This window comes from Macrobrachium rosenbergii, chromosome 9 (assembly GCF_040412425.1).
Source record: "Macrobrachium rosenbergii isolate ZJJX-2024 chromosome 9, ASM4041242v1, whole genome shotgun sequence".
In the NCBI taxonomy this organism is placed as follows: Eukaryota; Metazoa; Arthropoda; class Malacostraca; order Decapoda; family Palaemonidae; genus Macrobrachium; species Macrobrachium rosenbergii.
This window is the reverse complement of record NC_089749.1, coordinates 12,770,162-12,787,661: the sequence shown is the minus strand read 5'-3', so window position 1 is coordinate 12,787,661 and position 17,500 is coordinate 12,770,162. Positions and strand designations below refer to the sequence as shown.

Sequence of the window (17,500 nt, the reverse complement as noted above, 5' to 3'; positions counted from 1 at the left end):
TGATCGGACTATTTTGATTATAGAAGCGTCTCTCTCTCTCTCTCTCTCTCTTTACAAAGACGGGTGGGAGAGAAACTAAAAGATACTTGAGTAAAACTCGATCGATATACATTTTGAATATAGAGGAGGTTCTCTCTCTCTCTCTCTCTCTCTCTCTCTCTCTCTCTCTCTCTCTCTCTCTCTCTCTCTCTCTCTCTCTCTAATAAGTTCTGGGTATATTCTAAAAATGACACTTCAACGCTCCTGTTAAACACTATCATTTTGTATGCATGACATAATATGTATGCATAACAAATTACGTATGCATAACACAATATAATGAAATCAGAGATAAGGAAAAATTGTAAACATGCATACTGTAATATGTCATGAGTTAATTTTACGTTATTTTATCTCATTCAATGGAAAAAAATCATCTTTCTAGGTTAATGAACCTGTAACAACAATTTCTCCTCTCTCTGAGAGTCGATCCCATTAACAAACTACTTTCCTTTTAGATGAGAAAGGATATTTTATTATTATTCACAATGTTAAAACAAACGAGTAAAAAATGCGCTGAAGTTTCTTCGGCGCAATCGAGTTTTCTGTACAGCCGCTACGGTGTATAATCAAGGCCACGGAAAATCGATCTATCTTTCGGTGGTCTCCGTGTAATGTTGTAAGAGTCGCGGCCCATGAAACTTTAACCACGGCACGGTGGTGGCCTATCCTATATCGTTGCCAGAAGCACGATTATGGTTAACTTTAACCTAAAATAAAATAAAAACTACTGAGGCTAGAGGTTTGCAATTTGGTATGTTTGATGATTGGAGGGTGGATGATCAACATACCAAGTTTTAAGATTTGAGGGCGGACAGAAAAAGTGCGGACAGAAAAAAGTGCGGACAGAATAAAGTGCGGGCGGACAGACAGAGCCGGAAAAACAGTTTTCTTTTACAAAAAACTAAAAACCATCAAAACATGAATCTGAGTAACAAGCTTCCGCTTACTACACACACACACACACACACACACACACACACACACACACACACAAGCAAGAGAACTCATAAGACAGGCTGGGAGATCTCTATACAATTTGAATAAAGAGCAAAAAACTACAAAAAAGGTGATTAATTATAAATGTCATAGAAACACAGGGCCTAATCTGTCTCAAAAACAAGAGAACTCATAAGACAGACTGGAAGATCTCTGTAAGGTTTGAGAGCAATAACTCTATTGTCATCGCAGAGTATACACAAACAGGGCCTGTGTGTATAGATGAGAGAGAGAGAGAGAGAGAGAGAGAGAGAGAGAGAGAGAGAGAGAGAGAGAGAGAGAGAGAGAGAGAATAACTTTTCATCGCTACAGAATGCAATACTCATATCAATAATAGTGACGAGATGAATTTGGATTAAGATATATACAGCAATGACAGCAAATGACGTCACAATTATTATAATTTTTATTTCATTAATAATAATAATAATAATAATAATAATAATAATAATAATAATAATAATACAAAACTTTCAACAGCTCCCAGTCATAACTCGCACAACAGAACCTTTTATAAACAACAACAAAAACATAAATATATAAATATCAAAATCAATGAAACCACCTTACCTTTAAAAATTCCAATGACCCACTCATAACTCACAAAATACCCTTTTATATACGCCAAAAAATATCAGTAGGAAAATGTATCAAAATCAATCAAAACATCCTACCTTCAGCACAATCCGGCCCGGTCCAGTACGTGTCGCAGACACAAGCAGAGCTATGGAGATCGTAGTGGCCGTGTCCGGAACAGTCCGGGAGACAGGTGTACACCTTGTGGTCCACCGTCGAGCAATTGTTTCCGGTCCACCCAGCCCGACAGACGCAGGTACCTTCGACGCACCAGCCACGCCCACCGCAGAGCGGATCGACGCAGTCGACTGGATAGAAAAAGGAATAAATTATTAGTACAAATCAACACAAGGATGTGACTCTTATTTAATATATCTGTAATGATAAAGAATAAAGTATTCTTTAAGAGGAATGTATATTTGGGAACAAAAAAATAAGCGCAATATACACTGCCTTTATTATATAAAACTTAATCAACGCAGTTTTATCAAGCCAAATAAGAATATTAATTATAATTACATATAAATTTAAAAGCAGTAATAAGTACTGAGACAACTGGCGGTTTCGTTATGACACATTATAACGGAAACCTTAAGTAATGGTAATGAAAGCTGGAACACAGGGTATTTACTATATATATATATATATATATATATATATATATATATATATATATATATATATATATATATATATATATATATATATATATATATCAATATTCAAAAGGAATACCAGATAAGATTGTAATCTAGTACCCAGAATGGATGTAGAATTAAGATAATGACAACTATATATAGGTATGGTTCTCGTAAAGAGATAAAATATTTGAGGGGGGGGGATAATGGTACCAAAGCTATGAAATAGCCTTCATTTTTATCTATATCAACAAAAAGCTATTTTTTATATACTGACGCCTAAATCAAGAGCATAGATATTCATCCACTTCATCAATGTTTTTCGAACTCTCAAAAGATCGGTCATTTTAAGTTCGTGTAATCAGAATCATACGTGTCTATTACAAGGTCAGTGGCACATATATCAAAAGGATGTTTACTGTAATTAATACGAGAACGAACTGAGAAACAGTGTAACTACAGGGTGTCCCAACAAAAAAAAGGAAATTTCAGATTTTCATTATGTATTTTACAAACTTATGTTACCATGTATTTTACTTTATCACTGAACTAAAAAAAATTAACGAACATATAAATTGTCTAATTCCTTTATCTTTAATTCCAGGATGACGCAGTTATAAAGTTTCAACAAAGTTTCTGTTAACAACAACTGTTTTCCGCTTCAAAAAATTAAATAAACCGTAACAAATTTCCTTTTTTTTTTTTGTGGGGCACCCTGTATTTTGTACCGAACCAGAAAAAAGTATAAACAAAGGCCTCGTACTCCCAAGACTTTACGAAAACACTTGAAATATGCAACAACGCCTTCAGGGGGGAGAACTGAAAAACAAAAAGCCGTGTCTATTTTCTCCACGGCACAGCGAGTCGAAACGATGTTTCATTAATATCACTGATAAAAAAAAAAAAAAAAAGAGTTGCTCTTTGGTAAATAACCTGGCCCAAATGGCAGCAGGGCATCACAAAAGAAGAGAATGGAAAGAGAGAGCAATTACCCTGGTAAATATTTATTTATTTTTTGTTTTCATTATTTTTTGGTATTTCCATTTTGTAATCTAACGTGAGTGCATTCTGTTTGTGTCGGTGTTTGCCTAGGAAGTTCACGGGCCGTAGTTTCATTCAGTAAAAATAATAGAACGTTCTGAATAATAATGATAACAACAACAACAACAATAATAATAATAATAATAATAATAATAATAATGGTGAATAAATCCATGATGTTGTAAGTGCAAATACATATTAAAAATATAAATTTCCACTTACAACACTGCGGATTTCTTCACCATTCTAGTGGCTCACGGGATTATGAGATTCTTATGAATAACAACAACAACAACAACAACAACAACAACAACAACAATAATAATAACAATAATAATAATAATAATAATAATAATAATTATTACTATTATTATTATTATTACTGCTGAAATAAGACGGCCCTATAACGAGGCTATAATATCATGTACAAAGTTTTTAAGTTTGTACATAAATATTTTTAACACTACCTTGGCTTTTAATTCTCATTATTATTATTATTATTATTATTATTATTATTATTATTATTATTATTATTATTATTATTATTATTATTATTATTATTACACAACTCTGAACTTCAAGCTATCTCAGGCGTACGCTCTAATTCCAAAACTACCACACGTAGGAAAAGGTGCAGCAAAAGTCCGAATTTGCATAAAGCTGCTATTTCTATGCACGGCAATGTTTATCCTGCAGATATGTGTGAAAACGCACGATCATAACGTTTACCGGAACGTTAACGGAACTGTTTACCGAATCGCCCAAAAAGGATTTTTTTTTAAAACCTCTGTTTTAGTAATTCTTTGCCAATAAGACGGTTTCGTTTTTTCTTTAGAGTCAGAGATCTTCAATATGATTTGTTTTATTTCATGATCACTTTTATAAGGTGATAGAATGCTTAAGTTAATATTTATGAAGGTTAAGTCAACTTGACAACGCAAGAATCATGAATCTAAAAGCATAAAAATATTAGCAAAAAATATTAGGACAACTACCTATACTTAAGAAGTATTTTTATTACGATCTCTGACATATAAAACACATTGTTCATCGCGCTGAAGTGACTGGGACAGGTACATCAGTAAAAGGCCCCTCTCATATAGAGAGAGAGAGAGAGAGAGAGAGAGAGAGAGAGAGAATGCACGGCCTGTCGGCAACTCCACTGCTGATGGCAGACACACACACATCAAAGATGCTTAGCTCCTCTCCTCCCTCACCCCTTCCTCCTCCTCCTCCTCAGATTTTAAGACATGCTCTGCACTTGAGCCTTCTCTCAAAATCCTGGTCTATTTTTTCCCCTCTACTCTTCGTCTCTCTCTCTCTCTCTCTCGATACGGGCATTCTCGGAAACATTTTCAGTTCCCGCGGATAAATAAACCTTCCAGGTGTGTGTGTGTGTGTGTGTGTGTGTGTGTGTGTGTGTGAGAGAGAGAGAGAGAGAGAGAGAGAGAGAGAGAGAGAGAGAGAGAGAGAGGGGAGAACGACTCTCTCAAAACGCGAGGTCTCAAGGGTTTGGTCAATATTAGGCGCCAAGACCCGAGAGAGGTTAACGCCACCGAAGATAAAAGTGGAGGAGAAAAGAGAGAGAGAGAGAGAGAGAGAGAGAGAGAGAGAGAGAGAGAGAGAGAGAGAAGGGTATCGGGGCATGTGGGTAGGGGAAGTGGAAGGAGGAGGAGGGGGGGGGGAGAGAGAGAGAGAGAGGGGTGGAGACAAAAGACTAGAAAGCACGGATAGATTAAGGAAAAGGGTTGTCGATGGGATTGGAGTGATCTCGTAACAAACACGATGATTTGTTTGTTTTTTGTTTGCTAAGGAAAATATATATATAAGGATTCTTGTTACATTTACATTGTAAATTTAACAGAACCCTTGTAATTTACAATGTAAGTTACGGTGTAAATTAAATTTGCATTGTAATTTACAACTTTAATTACTTTTATTTTACAATAAAATTTACAATGTAAATTACATTTAAATTGTAATTTACAACGTGAATTACTTAAACATTATAGTTTACAGTGTAATGTGCAATGCACACAAACATTTACAATGTAATTTAGTGTAAATTACCATGTGAATTATTTTTACATTGTCTAATTTACGTTGTATATTACATTTACATTGTAATTTACAAAGTGAATTGCTTAAACACTGTAATTTACAATGTAATTTACAATACACACCAACATTTACATTGTAATTTACATTGTGAATTACTTTACATTGTAATTTACGATCTATATTACATTTACATTGTAATTTACAATGTAAATTACTTTTACATTGTAATTTACGATGTAAATTACATCTACAGTGTAACCTACAATGGAAATTATATCATGTAAATTACATTTACATTGTAATATGCAATGCAAATTAATTATACATTGTTATTTACAATGTAAATCATCTTTACATTGTAAATGAAATTAACATTTGCTTACTTTGCCCACTACGTTGCTCCTAATTAGAAGCGTACTCTGGTTTACATGTATAATACCTAAATCTCTAACCTATGTTGACCATCTACTTTTAATATAAGGAATGTCGTAATTTCGAAATAGCATCACTTCATAAGGTCATACGGAATACAGATCTTGAAGCATCAAGTTACTAAGGTATCTAAAAGATATCTATGACACAAACCTCTGCTTTCTCCGTTGGCTTTGAATGCAAAAAAACAGTCACAATCCATATAAAAAAAATTCAAAAATGTCAAAATAAGAAAAAAAAGTCACATTCGATATTGAAAAAAATATTTCGAAATAAACATCATTTCTTTTCAGTGTTGTGTTTCCCATTCTACATACAAAAAAAAAAAAAAAATTAAATGTTGAAATAAAAATGGGAGTCAAATTCGACACTTGAAAAAATATTTCAAAATACAAATGCCATTTATTTTCACTCTTCTGGTCAGTCCATCGACTCATTAATGTCAAAAGTAAACTCGGCAGATTCTAGCCTACGATCTACTGAATATTAAACAGAACGTCATCTCTCTCTCTCTCTCTCTCTTAAAGATCCGACTCTCACGCACACTACTTATCTCACAAAACAAAGACGGTCAACAGAGAACCTGCCGCACGGATGGCTGGACAAGAACAAAACCGAATTCCTGTATTCAAAAGTCACTGCTGTAGTCAATTGTTATTTTTTTTCTTTCTTTCTCTTCATCATCATCATCATCATGGTCTCCGTTCTTCTAAAAAAATTTTTTTTTTTTTATCATTTTCCGCTACCCGGATGAGCCTCTTTTTGTCGTTTAGAGGCGTGGAAGAAAAGAGAGAACGGAATCGTCGTCCTCGCTCAAAATTACAGGAAGGAATTTGAAAAGATTTGAAATAAAAAAGAAAAAAATAAAAAAACCAAACTTTTCAAGATAGCTCTTCATACAAGTGCAGAGTTATTTTTGGAGAAATATGTTCCAATACTTCGTTTCTTTTTCTGCTGAAGTGCCGTTCATAAATATGTTTATTTCTGGTTTTAAAACTAAAAATCGTTTGGTATTTAAATGAACCAGTTAAGGAACTTGATTCAATGGTTAGTAATTTTGCTAATTCGGGAAATTAATTCTGGATCCCTTTGACGAAAAATCCTTAGAACAGGGCCGTCCAAGTTGTTTAGTCTGAGGGCCACTCTTGAAAAAACGAAAATTCATGCGGGCCACCAGTGTGTATGTATATGTATATATATGTATAAGTATATATACATATACATATGTATATATATTATATATACATATATACACACATATATACACATAGTATATATATATATATATATATATATATATATATATATTATATATATATATATATATATATATATATATATATATATATATATATATATATATATATATACATATATATATATATATATATATATATATATATATATATATATATATATATATATATATATATATATATATATATATATATATATATATATATATATATATTGATGTAACACACAACAGACGCCACTGAAACCTTTCTTTGTAGTTATTAATTTTGCAAGAAATGTTTCTTTTTTATTCAGGATAAGCGGTAAATCAAAAATTATTTTTTTGATATAAAGAAGAGAAATATACTTTTACTTATTTTTCTCTAGCGGGCCACTTTCAAAATCAAACGGCCACTTTTGGCCCACGGGCATGGAGTTGGGCGGCCCTGCCTGAGCAAATGACATTCTTTGAAACTAATGAGCAAAACTAATCACACGAGGAAAATAATAAACAAGAAGCACAGTTCGCATATCAGTAATATACTGTTTCCTCAATGATGCAATGTTTCTCTACTAAATAAATCACGTTTTTTTTTGTACTGCATCATAAAACATCCCTTAGCGACAGATCATCATATCTTGAAACAGATAAGAAACAAAGTAACATATAAAAGTACAGAACATACGAAATTATATTTACATGTAACACATATGCGTATGTTTACACACACACACACACACATATATATGTGTACATATTACAATATATAAATATACATATGTATATATATATATATATATATATATATATATATATATATATATATATATATATATATATTATATTATATATATATTATATATATAAATATATATATATATATATATATATATACATATGTATACATACATACATATATACATACATACACACGCAAACACACACACAACTATACGACCATTAAAAAACAAACTTTCCCAAGCTAAAATGAAAAACGAAAAATCGGACCAAAAACAAATAGAGCCGAACTTACCCGTCTGGCAGTGGTCTCCCTTCCATCCCGGGTGGCACTGACAGGCACCGCGAACGCAAGTGCCATGCCCCCCGCAGTCGGGGACCTCGCAATCAGCGTCGGGCACGTCACACTCACGTCCCTTCCAGCCCACTTCGCAGTGACAAAGGCCCCCTCCGTAAGTCCCGTGATTGCTGCAGAGGACGGGGCACACGCCTAGGGGGGAGAGAGAGAGAGAGGGAGAGTGAGTGTGAGTGAGATGGATAAAAATGGAGGTTGGAGATGGGAGGTTATGAATATTTGGATTTATTGATTTATGGTCGTTAAAACTGGCGTCGCAATAGGACGGGGCACACGCATGGGAGAGAGAGAGAGAGGAGAGAGAGAGAGAGAGAGAGAGAGAGAGAGAGAGAGAGAGAGAGAGAGAAGGTCAGAGATGGGAGGTTATGAAGAAGGGTGCATGAATATTTGAATTGATCGATTTATGGTCCTTAAATCTGGCGTCGCAACAGGACGGGGCACACGCCTGAGAGAGAGAGAGAGAGAGAGAGAGAGAGAGAGAGAGAGAGAGAGAGAGAGAGAGAGAGAGAGAGAGAGAGAAGGGGGGTGTTAAGAGATGGGAGGTTATGAAAGAGGGGGCGAATGAATATTTGGATGAGGAAATATATAAGGGGTTTTGAGGATATTTGAGAAACATATGAGATAAGAAACTTCTACAATGTCTTAAAATTTCTTATTGATTTTGTCTCTGTATTCACTGCATGGACTCGAATGAAGTTGCTCATTTCCACATACACAGAAATACCCACAGTGTGTATGTCATACTGAATACGCAAATGTAATAAATGAATTTAGAACCCCACTATCAAACTCCCAACAACAAAATTTATATATTAACTGTTTTTCTTAACAAACTCCTCATCATTAACAAAAATAACAAGAAAAAATGCGCAGAAGATTTCTTGGGCGCAATCGAGTTTTCTGTACAGCCGCTACAGCGTATAATCAAGGCCACCGAAAACAGATCTATCTTTCAGTGGTCTCGTTATAATACTGTATGAACCGCCGCCCTTGACGCTTTAAGCCACGGGCCAATGGTGGCCTATCCTATATCGTTGCCAGAACCACGATTATGGCTAACTTTAACCTAAATAAAATAAAAACTACTGAGGCCAGAGGGCTGCAATTTGTTTGATGATTGGATGATCAACATACCAATTTGCAGCCCTCTAGCCTCAGTGGTTTTTAAGATCTGAGGGCTGACAGAAAAAGTGCGGACGGACAGACAAAGCCGGCACAATAGTTTCCTTTTACAGCAAACTAATAAAAAAAAATAACTGAGGAGAACGAAACGCCAACTTGAAGAAACAATAAAACCTCATTAATTCATTGTAAACTAGCCATTAAATAATGCTGTATTTCAGTGTAATGTCACACCAAATATGAATGTACATTGGCTTGATTATAAAAATAATAGCTTAGTCATTAATTTGAATGTCGCAAAATAAAATCTCTAAATAAAATTTAAGGTAGTAATGTAATATTACTAAAACATAAACTATCTATTATGTATAGAAATTAGGTCCTTAACACAAACAATAAATTCAGAAAATATATAAGTATATAAAATACTATATACATACACACACACACACACACATTCACAACACACAAACTTTAATATATATATATCGGAAATATATATTTTATATATTATTTCATATATATATCACTGTACTGATTCCTCGTCCGTCGTTGGACACACGGGACGGTGGACTTATTATCAACTTAAAACACATATATGAAAATATATTACACACACATATTATATGATATATATATATATATATATATATATATATATATATATATATATAGTACAATATCTCATTAAATATCAAATTCAAACATACCATCCCAGTTGTTTCAACTACCAACCAATTCAGATTTTGATACGTGATATTAAAGGTCACTATGTATAATAGTGAATCATTATTGTCATTACATAACACAAATAAACTTTGAAAGTCACTGAAGAGAATAAACAAAACTCTGTTTGGTTAAACAGTACAAACAATATTGTAACCATGATTATGTGAAAGTAATAATTGTGACAAACAATGCAAACAGACTACGTAACATAGAATTATTGTGAAAAGTAATTTTAAGTCATACTTAAACAATGCAACTGATACCATAATAATCGACTGAGCTTCCTGGCCCGACTTAAAAAACCTACCACACGCGCAACGAACATAATAGTACAAAAAAAGCCACGCGCAGCCTATATTGAAGAAAAAAAAAAACACGTACATTTGTTTTTTGTCTTTTATTCAATGAAAGCGATTTGCATGGGCTGGAATGCCCCGGTTGTACACTAAATTACAGCCTTTCACAACTAAATGAAATTCTTTTTGGCATCCACATTTCGATTTCGCATTTCCCCGTCATTAACTGACGAATTTTTGTAATTAAAACGAGCGCCGGCGGCAGAGGGAGGGGGAAGCATTATGCCACGCCGCTATCCGAATTCAGAAAAAAAGGGTGATAATACACTAGGCATGCTGTCATTAATAACGCCATTTCAGCTCATGGTACGTACGCATCACCCTTGTAATTACGATGCGTGCAGCTACGTGCAAAGATATGAAACCAGGCGTGCTGATGCGTTCCGCGCGTAAAAAATATAAACCGGTCTGAATTCTTAGGGGCGAGAGTAATTCAAATTTTCATTGCGAAGTCCGTAGAGTTTTACAGCTCTGCGGAATAGTGTGTTCAAATGGAAGCCTACATAAAGAGGCTATACCGATTTCTATCTGAAATTTACTTATTATTTCACACTTTTCTCTCCAAACTAAATAATTTGAGTCAATGTGGTGGTAAAAAAATGGATTTGTAAATCAGTATGGCAGTTAAAATAGGATTTGTGAATCAATGTGGCAGTGAAAATAGGATTTGTAAATAAATGTGGCAGTAAAAATAAGATTTGTGAATCAATGTGGTAGTGAAAATAGGATTTGTGAATTACTGTGGCAGTAACATAGGATTTGTGGATCAATGCAGCAGTAAAAATAGAATTTGTGAATCAGTGTGGCAGTAAAAATAGGATTTGTGTGTGGCAGTAAAAATAGGATTTGTGAATCAATGTGGCAGTAAAAATAGGATTTGTGAATCAATGTGGCAATAAAAAAAAGGATTTGTGAATCAGTGTGGCAGTAAAAATAGGATTTGTGAATCAATGTGGCAGTAAAAAGGATTTGTGAATCAACGTGGTAATTAAAAAAAGGATTTGTGAATGAACGTGGCAGTGAAAATACGATTCGTGAATCAATGTGGCAGTAAAAATAGGATTTGTGAATCAATGCGGCAGTAAAAATAGGATTTGTGAATCAAAGTGGCAGTAAAACTAGGATCTGTGAATCAATGTGGCAGTAAAACTAGGATTTGTGAATCAAAGTGCCAGTAAAAAATAGGATTTGTGAATCAATGTGGCAGTTAAAATACGATTTGTGAATCAATGTGGCAATAAAAATAGGATCTGTGAATCAATGTGGCAGTAAAAATAGGATTTGTGAATCAATGTGGCAATAAAAAAAGGATTTGTGAATCAGTGTGGCAGTAAAAATAGGATTTGTGAATCAATGTGGCAATAAAAAAAGGATTTGTGAATCAGTGTGGCAGTAAAAAATAGGATTTGTGAATCAATGTGGCAGTAAAAACAGGATTTGTGAATTAATGAATTAATGTGGCAGTAAAAATAGGATTTGTGAATTAATGAATTAATGTGGCAGTAAAAATAGGATTTGTGAATTATTGCGGCAGTAAAATAACCCGCATCATATTCTTTAGAATTATGAAACAATTGAAAATAAACATTTACGATCACATCTACATGTGCAAAGTTTTACATATATTTACAATTATAAAGTTCATTGTAAAATATGATGAATAAGCGCAATCCTACTGCTTAAACCTCAACAACAAAGAAATGGAACTGGGTGGAAAATTGAGACGAATTTTCTGCGAAGTAGTTTTGAAATATGTATAAGTTGAAAGGCTGAGAAAGGTAGAGATAAAAGTGACAAAAAGGCTTTCATAGTAAAGATTGAAAGGAGAGGTCAGGTTAACTGGAGAACTGAAAGAGAAATTCATGAAAAAGACGCATAGCTCAATCGTCTAAATCTCAAGTCCCAGCACATGATTGAAAATATCTACAAATTTTAAAAGTACATCCAATACCTACGTATGATTTAATAACTGTGTAGGATTTAAAACCAAGATTTTTATGTTTATATACCCTAATTCTTCAGGGCCAATAAGCTCAGCTTATAAGGCAGAAATGTCTCAGCACATCTCTGGGTAGATATGACGATGGCTCTGGGCGACTTATGGTACTCAGTTTTTTTTTCTTTTTTTTTTTATCGGAAACACGGTTTCCTTTGGGGAGATCGTATTAAGAGGCAATTTAATCAAATCAATCAATAAGGATGATCCTAGGGACTTGAATATTAAAGGAAACTATCCAATACACGGCAGATTACAACGGCTGGACAACTGTACATCGTCCCCTGTTCCAGGTTAATCCTGGATAACATGCGTCCGTCCTGGGGAAGGATTACTAAATGCGACATGGCAGGTCGAAGGATATAACCAGTGTTACCAGAAATGGCTGGTATATCCCTATTTCTGGGAATTCTGTGTTGCTGATGGGGATATAAAGATTATGTGTCTGGTCTGAAAAAATCTGATGGTATTTTTGGCAACAGCAGGTTGCTGATGGGGATATAAAGAATTAATGTCTATTCTGATAAAAATCTGATGATATTTTTGGCAACAGCTGGCTGTTGATGGGGATATAGATATATGTCTGGTCTGATAAAAATCTGACGATACTTTTGGCAATAGCAGGTTGCTGATGGGGGTAAAAAGAATTAATGTCTATTTTGATAAAAATCGGATCATTTTTTGGCAACAGCTGGTTGGTCAAAATTCCAGCCAGAAAAATACGAACGAATCTGAAGAAATGAAAGAACAGCAGAAAGCGTACTAACTGCTGTTACTGTCATGAAAACAAGGAACAGGCTGTCAACATAAAAATTATGTTGGTGACGTCATTCTGTCAGCAATGGAAGGAATTGCCTACAAGGAAAGTGGATTTTCAACAAGTTTTAAAAGATACGATTATGAAGCTCCCGTTTTCAAAGATGGTGTCATTAAAATTTGTAACATTACATTTCTCCCAAATTCTAACACCCTGATAACACTGTCGACTGCCTTACCTTTGAATAATAATAATAATAATAATAATAATAATAATAATAATAATAATAATAATAATAATAATAATAATAATAAAAATACGAATGAGTCTTCAAATTGAGAAACGAATCCACAGTAATGTATATGTGCATATACATACCTCTGGATCTGTTTCTCAAATAATAATAATAATAATAATAATAATAATAATAATAATAATAATAATAATAATAATATCTTTATAAATCGGTCGAATACCTTTTCTTTGGTTAATAATAATAATAATAATAATAATAATAATAATAATAATAATAATAATAATAATAATAATAATTTACAAGCCAATAAAAACAAAAGCATCTATTAAATTTCAAGTGGAGTGGTCCATTTGGCAAAACCACTTCTTGGCACAAACGACGAGCGACATACGACATGCGTGAAACTTTGGACACTCAAGATATAAACATTTATTGAAAGCAAATTAAAAAATAATTACCTTCATTTTACCAAATGACATTTTGGCAAATACTGATCGTGTACAAAAGAGAAGTCCCCTTGGCTTTGGAAAAAACCACTTACTGGGACCCACTAATATTAGAAAAAAAAAGAAGGCCATCACCTCAACCTCTAAATCTCTTTCTAGTTGTTGCAAAAATAAATGAAGCAATGAATAAATAACGAAAGTTAAAATATGGAAATTAATGTGACGGGAAAATAAATTTATATAACCTACAAATTTAAAGAAGACTCTCATTCGACAGCTTTATTAGATATTATTATTATTATTATTATTATTATTATTATTATTATTATTATTATCAAAATGATATATATCTGCAATAATTATGTAGAATCAGAAATTTCTAGATATTGGGAAAAGAAGGTATAGGAAGAGAGAAAGTAAAAATAATTAAGAACAATAAGAAGAAAGTCAAGAGTTTAACACACACAAACCAACATAGAGTGGGGAGGGGGAGGGGTCTTGCCTAGGTCGGGTGGTAAGGTAGGGAGGGGGGGGGAATTTCACCCCCCCTGGGGAAAAGGAAGAGGAACAGTGAAAGTAAAAAAAAAATATGAAGAAAGGAAATAAGAAAGCTTGGGGTTTCACACGTACAGCGTGGGGAGTGTCCATGCCTAAGTCGGGTAGTAAGGTGGGGGAGGGGGGAGAGTTCCTCCTCCACCCTCTCCCCTACCCCCCCCTCCCTAGCGAGTCGGACGTGCCAGCGGCCGGGTGGCGGGGATCCTTCTTAATGTCCACTGCCGGTCCGATCGCACGTTCGCATACAAAGAAAATCTTCTCTAACTTTGATTTAATGGATGTAGCTGTCAAAACGCATCGGGGTACACCACACTTTCACTCTCCGAGGTTCGTTCCTTGCTCGCTTTCTTCCTTCGAGCACAGGTTGCCTTTTTTTTACTTTCTCTTTGTTCTTTTTCTATGAGTCAGTGCGCCTCACTTTCACTGCGAGTTTCTTTCTTTTTTGACTTTCTTTTTGTTCTTTCTCCAAGAATTGTTATCCAACCACACTTTCACTCCGATTTTCGCTCCTTTCTTTCTTCAAGCGTATGTCCCTTTTCCTTTCTTTTTTCTTTCTCTGAGAGAAAGCGCGCCTCGCTTTCACCCCGAGTTTCGTTCTTTACTCACTTTCTTTCTTTGAGGATATGTTTCTCTTTACTTTCTTTATGCACTTTCCTTAGGTGTCAGCGAGCCACACTTTCACACTGAGTTTCGTTCTTTTTACTTTCTTTTTGTTTTCTCTAAGAGAAAGAGCGCCTCACTCTCTCTCTCTCTGAGTTTCGTTCCTTGCTCGCTTTCTTTCTTGAAGCAGAGGTTTCTTTTTTGCTTTCTATTTTGTTCTGCTCTAAGTTTCCCATTACTTCTACTACTCTCTCTCTCTCTCTCTCTCTCTCTCTCTCTCTCTCTTCAAGAATATATTAATTTTTATTCAATAGTTTTCTCTCCTCTGATCTGCACAAAAGGCAGAGGAAGCATTTGTGTCCAATAAATGATTTACTGAAGGATGCAAATGGACAACATATTCACGCGTGAATACTAAAGATATTCAAATAAGTAAAGACAACACAAATAATTCTTCGGCTATATGAAACAGGAAATGCGTCAATATGTATGTATTTATATATATGTATTTATATACACAGTATAAATCTGTGTATGTGTATGAGAGAGAGAGAGAGAGAGAGAGAGAGAGAGAGAGAGAGAGAAACTATGCAGATTGTGACCTTGAAAAATCACAACACAACCTCGCAGGCAGTCTTTTTGAAAAGTGAGACAATTCGTCTCCAACATGAGGATCTGCAAATGGTCTCTCTTCAATTTCGGAGGAAAGAGATAGAGCTGATAAGCAAATATTTTCAACAATCACCTCGGAAAGATGAAGCATCACCTACGAAAATTTCACTGCAAAATCTTACAAAGTAAAACCTCAAAATGTCATTTTAACTGAAAACTCCAGGGCTATATCCTTGAAAAGGGTTGCAGTTTAAATCCAAATTCGTTCGTAAAAATTAACAAAAATTACAGTTGCAAAATCCACTTGAATAACTTATTTGGTGAACGAAAAATATATTCGCACAAAATATTTAAAGAGATAAAGGTCTTATCACAGATTTCACGATCCAAATGTAAATTCTAAATGTTCTTTTAGATTAAAATTCTGTATAAGTTTTACAAAAAAGGAACAGATTTCGTCGTGAAATTCACGATTAAAACCATGAAAAATTATCAAGGTTACACATCAAGATTTTACGATACATAAGGATTTAATTTACGCCATTTTGTTTTATGAAAACAAGAACAATTACTAATCAATGCCTCTGATCATCCATAAAAATGTAATTCCTAGGAGAAGATTGATAAGATATGTAATTTTATTCAAAACAGTTGAGTGTACCAAAGGTACTATTGAAAGAAGCTTGTTCGAATCACAATGATAGTAAATAAAATATTAAAACTGCATCATTTTGATTTTTAAGACAATATCATTCTACCTGAGCAAACATTGATGGCTAGAACTGTCTAAAGAACACAGACTGCCAAAAACCATCCAGACACAAGTAGACAAAGAGAGAGAGAGAGAGAGAGAGAGAGAGAGAGAGAGAGAGAGAGAGAGAGAGAGAGAGAGAGCATGTATTCTCCATGGATAAATAAAAACCGAATCTTGTTGATGAGAGAGAGAGAGAGAGAGAGAGAGAGAGAGAGAGAGAGAGAGAGAGAGAGAGAGAGAGAGAGAGAGAGAGAGAGCGTTCCAGATAAAGAACGTGGGAGGTGGAAAACCATTTGAACAGAGAGGGAGATGGACCTGCTTAAATAATAGATAGAGAAAGTCATTTCAACAGAAAGACCCTCTTAAGTAAAGGAAGGGAAAGCTATTTGGAGAGAGAGAGAGAGAGAGAGAGAGAGAGAGAGAGAGAGAGAGAGAGAGAGAGAGAGAGAGAGAGAGAGAGAGCTCTTGAATTGAAGAAAGGAAAAGTTCCAACTGTGAGAGAGAGAGAGAGAGAGAGAGAGAGAGAGAGAGAGCTCTTGAATTGAAGAAAGGAAAACCGTTCCAACTGTGTGTGTGTGAGAGAGAGAGAGAGAGAGAGAGAGACTCTTAAATAAAAAAGTAAAACCATTTCAACTGTGAGAGAGAGAGAGAGAGAGAGAGAGAGAGCACGTAAATAAAAAATGACTCTTAAATAAAAAAGTAAAACCATTTCAACTGTGTGTGTGTTTGAGAGAGAGAGAGAGAGAGAGAGAGAGAGAGAGAGAGAGAGAGAGAGAGAGCTCTTGAGAAGAAAGCACGTAAGATAAAAATGACTCTTAAATAAAAAGTAAAAAAAACCATTTCAACTGTGTGTGTGTTTGAGAGAGAGAGAGAGAAAAATGACTTAAATAAAAAAGTAAAAGATTTCAAGAGTGTTTGAGAGAGAGAGAGAGAGAGAGAGAGAGAGAGAGAGAGAGAGAGAGAGATACCCCCCTCCCCATCTCGAAACGACCAGACTCCACGACAGACATCAGCAGCTTCCAGCCAGCAGACGCCCCTACTACACCGCTGGTGTCCTTCGGAGCAGACAGACACACACACACACACACACACACACACACACAAGGAAAAGATTGATCACCCCAGAGGGAGGGAGGGAATGTTAAAACCGGGCAAACAGAGAAACCGCTTTGATCTCCGCATCATTAATATTGGTCAGCGC

At 34.7% G+C, this 17,500-nt stretch overlaps 1 protein-coding gene across 1 annotated transcript in view; it reads right to left on the bottom strand.

Moving 5' to 3' along the window:
• The window catches only part of Ten-a (tenascin accessory), a 1,082,171-nt gene that overhangs the window by 206,630 nt on the left and 858,041 nt on the right, over window positions 1–17,500 (bottom strand). Inside the window, 2 exon segments of the mRNA XM_067108410.1 lie at window positions 1,713–1,922; window positions 8,057–8,251. Of these exon segments, the coding sequence (XP_066964511.1) occupies window positions 1,713–1,922; window positions 8,057–8,251 (405 nt within the window).